Below are 8,596 nucleotides of genomic sequence, written 5' to 3' on the forward strand. Positions count from 1 at the left end.
TGCAACCAAGTCAACGGTCGAAGAGCTGGAACAGATGATACTGATCGAGCATTTACCCGAATGAAAGGTATACCTGGATACGGGGTTAACCCCCGAACTCAGGAAAAAAACACATTAAATTTTTTATCGATAACATGGATTGTTTTGCTTGGTCCCATTTACACATGACACCCTCAATACTCGAGACCCGAATGAAGGGAAACTAGGTCCAAATTTGGAAGGACCATATCGAGTCATCAGAGTCATCGAAAAAGGATCTTACAAACTTGGCACGATGGAAGGCGAACAATTGCCAAACAATTGGAATATATCACTACTCAAACGATATTATTGCTGAGGTATGACCTTCTCCCTTTTTCCATTTGTATTTGAGACTAACTTATTGCAGGTGTTCGAAGACGTTGATAGAACCCTTCTACACGAAGACCTTAGGTTTTAAAGCACGCGTTGCACTCTTTTTCCCTTAGATCGGGTTTTATCCCAAATAGGTTTTTCCGACGAGGTTTTTAACGAGGAAACAACTATGTGCTACCTAAGGAGAATTCAATAGTATCCAAGGCTTCTTTTCAATCAGCCTCGAATACTGGGGGCATCACCCTCGGAGGTTATGTTTTCGAGAAAATAATTCATGCCAAAGAGGGTCTTGTGAGCACGTGATTTTTGCCCTAAGCAAATTAATTCCAAAAGTTTCAAATAATTGATTTCTTTACAATTTTNTAGGCGCGTCTTTTAATAAAATTACCTTCCTAAAGTCGGGTGTGCATTTCATGCGACCCAAATCCAAATCCTAAAACGTTGAATAAGAGGTGTTGAGGATCCGGGTGCATTTCATGTGACGTGATCTGAAAACACGCTCTTAAACGGCGTTCATTTTCGTAAAAATAAATTAAAAACGGTAAATAATTTTAAAAATTGCACTATAGGATTGAACATGTATAAAACTAGATTTTAGCCATTTATAATAATTTAAGCGACCGTGCTAGAACCACGGGATTCGGGGGTGCCTAACACCTTCCCTCGGGTCAACAGAATTCCTTATTCAGAATTTCTGGTTCGCAGACTCCAATTGGGAAGTCGAATTTTTCCTCGATTTGGGATTTAAATTAAATCGGTGCCTTGGGACACCAAAAGCCAATCCTTTCCCAAGTGGCGACTCTAAAAATAAATAAATAATCCCATTTCGAATAATGTCACTTTAAATGGAAAAACTCCCTTATACATTATCCTTCGGGGTAGGTGTGTAAAAAAGGAGGTGTGACAGGTCTCAATAGGAAAACTTTGTAATGGGCCAAACAGTCGGATGAACCATGTCCATATAGAATAGTCGAGTCCCGATGGCAAAACATGTACGCATGTATGAATTATTCAAAGAAGCATTCTTTCTATATCAAACACTTTGTGTCTCGGAGAACTTTGCTACTATACGAGCTCCATACTTGTGATTCTGTGAGAAATGGCTCAAGGGCCAAAATACAAATACACCTCGAATACTCGGGGACTATCATCAACAGCCAACACATTCGAGTTATCTAAACTCGGATTCATGAGACCTCAAAGAGGCACCCCTCGACATAAAGGCCAAGGACATAATACTTGGGGACTAACATTTCGACAAGTTCGAAATGTTATCGGGAAACAAGTCCAAGAGGCACACCCGAAGGCTACGGCCATAATAAAGGCTACGGCCAAAATAACGCGGCTCGGTGACGTCCGAATCCCGCAACAGACCTTCGAATTCTCTGAAAACCGGTTAATAAAGGCTACCCTCGGTAAGATAATCAAAGGGCTTCGATAAAATCAGCCCTCGAAAAACCTTAAGAGGTATCGAATTGGTCAAATACAAACTTGTGCTAAGGCACAAAAAGCAAAAGGGTCCCGATTGACACCAAACCCTCAAAAAGCCCAATGGGTAAAAACAACCGAGGGTCTTTCGGAAACAACCTCTCTACCTTCATAGGTAGGGTAAGGTCTGCATACACACTACCCTCCCCAGACCTCACTTGTGGAATTCCACTAGGTTGTTGTTGTTGTTGTTGACATGCTTGTATACGGTTGAAATTAGGTATGCCCGATTCCACAGGCTCGAGGGGTCGCTTCGAGAACAAGTTCGAAATAGACCGAGCTCGAGCCCGATGGCAGAGTACAAGGCTCGAAGGTCGAAGCGCTCGATGAACACCGAGGCCAAGTATGACCAACCTCGAGATAATACCATTATGGTTTTATAACAGAAAGAGTGAGATTCCCGCAGTGGCCCTAATATCACGATGTAAATTCCGGAGCGGATTTGTGCTAGGCGGTTAGACAGCTGTATAATAAGATTCCTTACTACAATTAGAAGTGTACCTTATTTAGGATTCCCCTACTATGTAAAGGGGATCCCAATCATTTGTAAGGCATCAATAATTGACAAAAGAATATACATACATCACTTTCTTGCTTACTGCTCATCCGAATCTCATTGTTATTATTCTATTGTTCTTATTCACCTACCTCGAGGTTGCCATAGCTCGAGGTCGAGACTTGCTTACCTACTAGTTTGACTTGCCTTACTCTTTAATTTATACACTTGATTCCTTGTTTATCAGTTAGTATTGGATTAAATCGCACATCTTAAAAACAACAATACAAGTTTAATTGTTACTCGGATTTTAGGATAAACAATGCTAAGTCGAGTAAAACTTAAAAATATGGGCCATTTTTTATTATGATGTGAAGTCGCATGTATTTTCTTGTAATTATTTCTTATTAGTTGTGTGAAAGTTGATAACCAAATTCATATTCGGGGAGAATAAACTTTCTTCTATTTCTCCACTATATACTTTCCCTTTTATTTCGTTTCCCCTAATAATAGTAATAGCTCCAAACAAAGTATGTCATAAACTAGGAGAAAATTAGACCAAAAGATTTAAATTATACTCCCTCCATTTCAGTTTATGTGATTAAAAAAAATGACACACTTCTAAATGTAAAAACAAACTTTATACTTTTAGTCATAAGATTTTATAACCACATGAATATTATAACATATTCAAAATTACAAGTTTCAAAAAGTTACGGACACACAAATAATATGACATAGACAATGAATTTCAAAAGTTTTCCTTCTTTTTTATTTTTTGTGTCGATTCAAATTATCTCATAAAATTAAAATACACGAATTATACATTGATAATATAAGCATATTTTATAATTTAGTGTAAGTTAACCTATTGTATTAGATCATTTATTACTATCTTGATTAGGTATCAATTAATGTTTTTCATTAACAGCTTGTTTGTTACCTGTGGTACTGTATCGTATTGTTACTAAAATGCAATGTTTGTTACTTAAATTTTATCGTATTGTATCGTTAAATATATCGTTACCTAACGATGAAAAGTGTCACATTATGAAACGGCGAATTTGGTGTGGTGGCATTGTTTCTTGTTTTCTCTCTCATATTGCCCTTCCTTATTATTAAAAAATCATATTTTATCAGTTACTTACTTTTTTTTATATAATAATTTTACCGTGTATCCAATTTTTTCTTAGTAATATTGCAAGTTTATTCTTCATATCGTTAGTTCGTGACATCATAAAATGACGGCAAATAATACAATATATCCAAACATTACGTTCATCAAACAATACAATATAATACATTATGAAACGACACGTAACAACAATCCAAACAAGCTTTAAGAGTATGGTAAGGATATTTTTTTACATAGAACTTAAACTCAGGTTAAAAGAAAACAAAGGAACCTTTTGTTTCACAGTGGCGTAATTGCAGAAGGGTGAGAGCTGAGGTGGTACAGATGAGACAAAAACACAGATTTTGGTGAGAAGTCTTTTGAGGTCTTTAATAGGTTTAATGGAATTTTAATGGCCCCAATCATATTTCTTAGCTCATCCACATTCGCTTTCTGCTGTCCAACCAAACTTTCTCTTCTATCCAACTGAAGTAAAGTCAAGCCATGCTTTTTATGTTACAGGTGTCATTAAATTTTCTTCCCTGAATTATGTAGTACCCTTGAGGGGAAAGTATCTTTTTTATTGAATATCATATCAAATTCTCTCAAATGCCAGGAACAATCCAAGTTTCAGGTACAAAAAACTTCCTTCTTTTATTATTTTTATACCAAAAAAATTAGTGAAATGGTCTTAGTTTAACTCAATTTGGCATTCTTTGTTCAACATAGTGTTGGATTTCAAGAACATTTCATCTCCAGCACCATCTTCCTCAATTTGCTTATGGGGTTAGTAATTTCTTTTTTCGTTTGTTTTTTAGAGTGTTTCTGTTATTGCATTTTTTAGGGGAGCCTTGGAGCAACACTAAAGTTGTATAGGTCACAGGTTCGAGCCGTTGAAGCAGCTACTAATGCTTGCATTAGGTTAGGCTGTCTACATCACACCCTTGGTGCGGCCTTCCCCGGACCCTACGTGAACGCGGGATGCCTTGTGCACCTGAATGTCCGTTCTGTAGTTGCATTTCAATTTGACTTGGGGTTTGATATGTTTTGTGTAGTTTCTATGGGGAAGAGAGCATACCAAACGTGGGACAAAGGAGATTTCTCATTGTAACGTTTCAAACACCTGTATATCTTTTTTCTTCATGCTTTCACCACAAAGCTTGATTAATGTATTTGGGGATTTTGATTATACTTTTACAGCCCATTAACGACATTTCGCGAAAATTTGGTTGTTAGACTTCAGGATGCTGAGGGAAACGAGATATCACGTGCAGGTTATATCATCTTTATATTCAAAGTTTGATGCTAATATTATCTTTTATAAAGGTTATCAACAATGAGTTTCTCTTTGGCAGAAGTTCAGACCTTATCGATAGTTGAGAAGGGTTATTGGGACGATTTTTTCCAACTTGAAGGAGGTGATTATGTACATATGAAGTTGCAATTCATTCTCAGTGAAGATGAACGCAACCGAATTCGTAATGTGGTAATATATACTACTGTTGCTCACTTGTTTTATTCAGAAGGGATACTGAATAATTTAGATACCTAACATCAAAACGTGTTCCCACCCTACTGGTACAGGGAGTTTCTAAAAGGATTTTAAAAGTACTTAAAGTATTTCTTTTTTTCTATGCTTTAAACTTTTGGTAGCCTTGACAATGCTATCAGCATATGTATAATGATATCTCGATTGGCTTGGCAGAGAGAATCTGCTCTGAAGAAGAAAAAATACATAGTTCCTGCAACAAATGTTGAATATAAAGGAACAACAATTCCTGTGGGAGATACATTTGCATCATCTCCGCCCATCAGAAGGAAGTTTTCAGGTTTGATCACACATTCTAAGAACTATATTAAGGAAAGAAAGACAAGGGAATAACATTTATGATGGAGTATTTCCCCGTTGTAGTTTTTCTTAGAAATATTTATGGCTGGCATCTCTAGTTATTAGATTTTAGCTAGATTTATTCCAGTAATTCAAGAGTAGGAGAATTCCATTCGGGCTTTGCAGCTTAACTGAAGATGGAAGTTGAATGAATTAGCACTGTGGTGACTACGTAGAGAACGCATAGTAGCTTAATGAGGTCAAAATTTGCTTTTTAAGTGAAGAATTATAACCGAGTAGATTGCTAAGAGTTTTGATAGCAAATCTGCCTGTTTAGAATGCCACAGATAGAAGTGAAGCAACCTCATCTTCACCTGTGAAAGAAATGGTTCAAATACAATATTCTGAGCCTGACAGACCATCAGCTAAGAAGCTTCAAACTCCGGTAATACGTGATTATATTTCTATAAAACCTGTTAATGAGCAAGATGCTCAGTCTATGTTGAAGAAGGATGTAGCTGCAAAGAAAGAGTCTGTGCCTCAAAAGACAATTATTGATCCATTTAATAAATCTGAGGATCAAAGTGCTCAGTCTATGTTGAAGATAGATCTTGCTGCAAAGAAAGAGTCCATATCCCAAACGAAGATTGTTGATCCATCTAATAAACCTGGGGATCAAGGTGTATTGAAGAAAACTCCTAGCAGTGTCAGGAATATGATAAGTGCCTTTGAAACCGGCCTTGCTCAGGTACTTCTACTCTCCAGCTTATTGTAGGGTGAAATATGCCATGTAGTGAACTTGCTAAGCTGATAACCTTTTTTCCTTTTGTTTACATGAAACTTCGAAAATATTGAACTGACTGCATACATCAGAAGAAGGGGAGAAGATCGCTTACAAGGAATCGAGCATCAAAATCCCAACCAAATTTAGTTGGAATAGGAGGCTCCGTAAAAGATTTGTATCCAGAGGACACTGCAAGGCCTAATAAGATGAGTGCACTAAGAGTAGCAAGACCTCTTAATGGGAACTTGCCAGAACCTCAAAGTAATATTGGCAAAAGAGGGGAAATTAGTTTTCCTGAGCAAGATATTGTTGGTAAAGGACAGCCCGTGTTCCATGAAAAGTTGAAGCAGTCAAGTGTGCACATTGTCACATTTAATGAAGCAGGCTCAAGTCAGCAAGAAACTTTAAGATCTGCTGAAAAGGAGTCTAATACTGGAGCTACTTCACCTGTAGATTTGATGAGAGGAGAAAGTAGTTCACTTGAGCAAGATATTGTTGGTACTGGACAGCCCGTGTTCCATGAGCAGTTGAAACAGTCAAGTGTGGACATTGTCCCATTTAATGAAGCAGGCTCAAGTCAGCAGGATACCTTAAGATCTGCTAAAAAGGAGTCAAATGCTGTAACTACTTCACCTGTGGATTTGATGAGATTATCCAACCTGGAAACAGCTACTAGCTCCCAAATAATTAATGTGGCTCATTCAGATATGCTGAAAGCTAATAATTTAGCTGCTGACCAAGATCGTTCTAATGATCCTTCAGTTGCAGAACAACAAAACAGAGAAATTAGATCAGAGGCTTTACTAGAAGTTCATATTGAAAGGGTTTCAAATGAGAAACCAAAATTAATAGCGTATTGCGAAAATGAGCATTATGACTCTGAAAATTCTGGTGTATGGATATTTCCGGATAACAAAAATCGTGTCTGTATAACAACTGCAGGCGAAAGCGCAGTGCATTTATTGGAAGATTGCCACATTGGAGTAGATGATCATCAAAGGGATAAGAAACCACCTAAGCAAGAAATTAAACGGAAGGTACTTCAGTATCCTTGCCTATCTCCTTTAGAAGTTCAATAGTATCCCAGAAGTTAGTCCGCTATCCTTAGTGATGTTGCTTTATCACACATATCTACTAACAATTCCTCATACTGATCATGTCATCAACCCATCATTGTGTGATTAAAATAATTGATAAAACATTTGGTCCTCTGGGAAGATGATTTTGTTTGCTCGAACAAGTTGCTGCAAAGATAACTGTTTACTAATTGGTTTCATGTGCAGCATGGTTTTTTCCATAGAAGTGACTCCACGATAAAGAAAGGAGGAGAGAAGCCACGAAAGCCAAGAAAATCTCAGTCTGAGAGCTCTGGACAAAATGGCCCTTTTGGACCCGTTAGACAGGTCACATATGCATATTTGTGTTGACTCATACATTTATATATTAGTGTGTCATTTGGATGTCTGCTATCTAACTGTGAACTTAGGGAAGACAGCAATCACCATCCTGCAGCAGTTAGATGGTTTGATCTGAATATTTTAGTTTTGACTCTTTACCTTTATAATTGAACCGTACATCTCATTCTCTTCAGATCTAGATGCAAATTTCAAAATTCTACCCTATCCTTTATCTTTGCTCAAGTATAAAAAGTATTAATAAGGGCTATAAAATGCATGCTTCGGACAATCATTAGCGGACATGACTATCAGAACTCCTTCCCTTGACAATGATTTCCTTCAGTCCGCTTTTGCTTTGGCCATAGACGAACATGAATATTTTCAAAAATGACGAATGCTTGCTATTGTTTACATTTTTCAGGTGATAAAAATTGCAGTTATTGTAGGGTTTGGAATATTAGTTCTCCTCACCAGACAAAAAGAAATCAGGTATGCATCACATGCATTCCCTTCAATCTTCTCTTCTGTTTCTTGCCTCATTGGTGTAGCTGAACAAATTCATTCAACAGGAGAAATGACAGAAAATCGAAGGAGTTTTACTTCGCTAGTCCAGATTTCATGGATCAGTTGGCATCTTCAGAAGAAAAATGGAGTCTATTAACCGCAGAAGGAAATTGATTCATCGCCTTCTCCCAAGACAAGGCTAACCTTTTGGCGATCATAAAGGATATATCTGATTGAATTGCACTTTTGTTGATAGTGATAATCTTGTATTTTGGAAATAATGGTCTGGTCTGTCACTCTTTGGCATTCATCTAAACATTTCTTTTCGTGCATTTAGCATGTTTTTAAATATTCTTTCTCCATAGATGTAAGACAAGCTGCTATTTTGGTTAATAATGAGTACATCAAATCCTTCCTGTAGATGATTAAGGTTTAGAATGGAAATGAGAATACAGATTGCAGTAAATTGGTTTTTACCTTGACGATGAAAACTTATGGTGTTTACACCAAAATACCAAATCAATAAATACGTGACATATGTTTAGCGGTTCATTTTCTAAGAGCAAAGTGGAAAAAGGAAAAAAAAAAAATGTAGGTGTTTGGATGTGTTTAGGCATGCAAATTTAATTAG

At 37.0% G+C, this 8,596-nt stretch overlaps 1 protein-coding gene across 3 annotated transcripts; it reads left to right on the forward strand.

Annotated features, from left to right (window-relative positions):
* Positions 3,880 to 8,431, forward strand: LOC109228493. Of its 3 annotated transcripts, none has more exons than XM_019393600.1 (11): positions 3,880 to 4,086; positions 4,182 to 4,238; positions 4,508 to 4,559; positions 4,653 to 4,726; positions 4,808 to 4,938; positions 5,158 to 5,281; positions 5,618 to 6,028; positions 6,154 to 7,101; positions 7,348 to 7,467; positions 7,883 to 7,950; positions 8,031 to 8,431. In XM_019393600.1, exons 6-11 carry the CDS (start codon positions 5,204 to 5,206, stop codon positions 8,137 to 8,139), a joined length of 1,734 nt encoding a protein of 577 aa, XP_019249145.1. In that variant the 5' UTR covers positions 3,880 to 4,086; positions 4,182 to 4,238; positions 4,508 to 4,559; positions 4,653 to 4,726; positions 4,808 to 4,938; positions 5,158 to 5,203; the 3' UTR covers positions 8,140 to 8,431. The 3 variants fall into 3 exon arrangements, with proteins under 3 accessions (XP_019249145.1, XP_019249143.1, XP_019249144.1); XM_019393598.1 differs by having other exon boundaries at positions 3,881 to 4,086; positions 5,628 to 6,028; XM_019393599.1 differs by having other exon boundaries at positions 3,881 to 4,086; positions 5,628 to 6,028; positions 6,157 to 7,101.

The sequence above is a fragment of the Nicotiana attenuata genome, chromosome 7 (genome assembly GCF_001879085.1).
Source record: "Nicotiana attenuata strain UT chromosome 7, NIATTr2, whole genome shotgun sequence".
Taxonomy (NCBI): Eukaryota; Viridiplantae; Streptophyta; class Magnoliopsida; order Solanales; family Solanaceae; genus Nicotiana; species Nicotiana attenuata.

Bases quoted from the DNA above. Each gene is read 5' to 3' on its own strand.
- LOC109228493 (XM_019393598.1), top strand. From the start codon at position 4,062: ATGCCAGGAACAATCCAAGTTTCAG. The intron at 4,239-4,507 runs GTTAGTAATTTC...TGTTTTGTGTAG, and splicing joins TTCCTCAATTTGCTTATGGG to TTTCTATGGGGAAGAGAGCA. The intron at 7,102-7,347 runs GTACTTCAGTAT...TTTCATGTGCAG, and splicing joins AGCAAGAAATTAAACGGAAG to CATGGTTTTTTCCATAGAAG.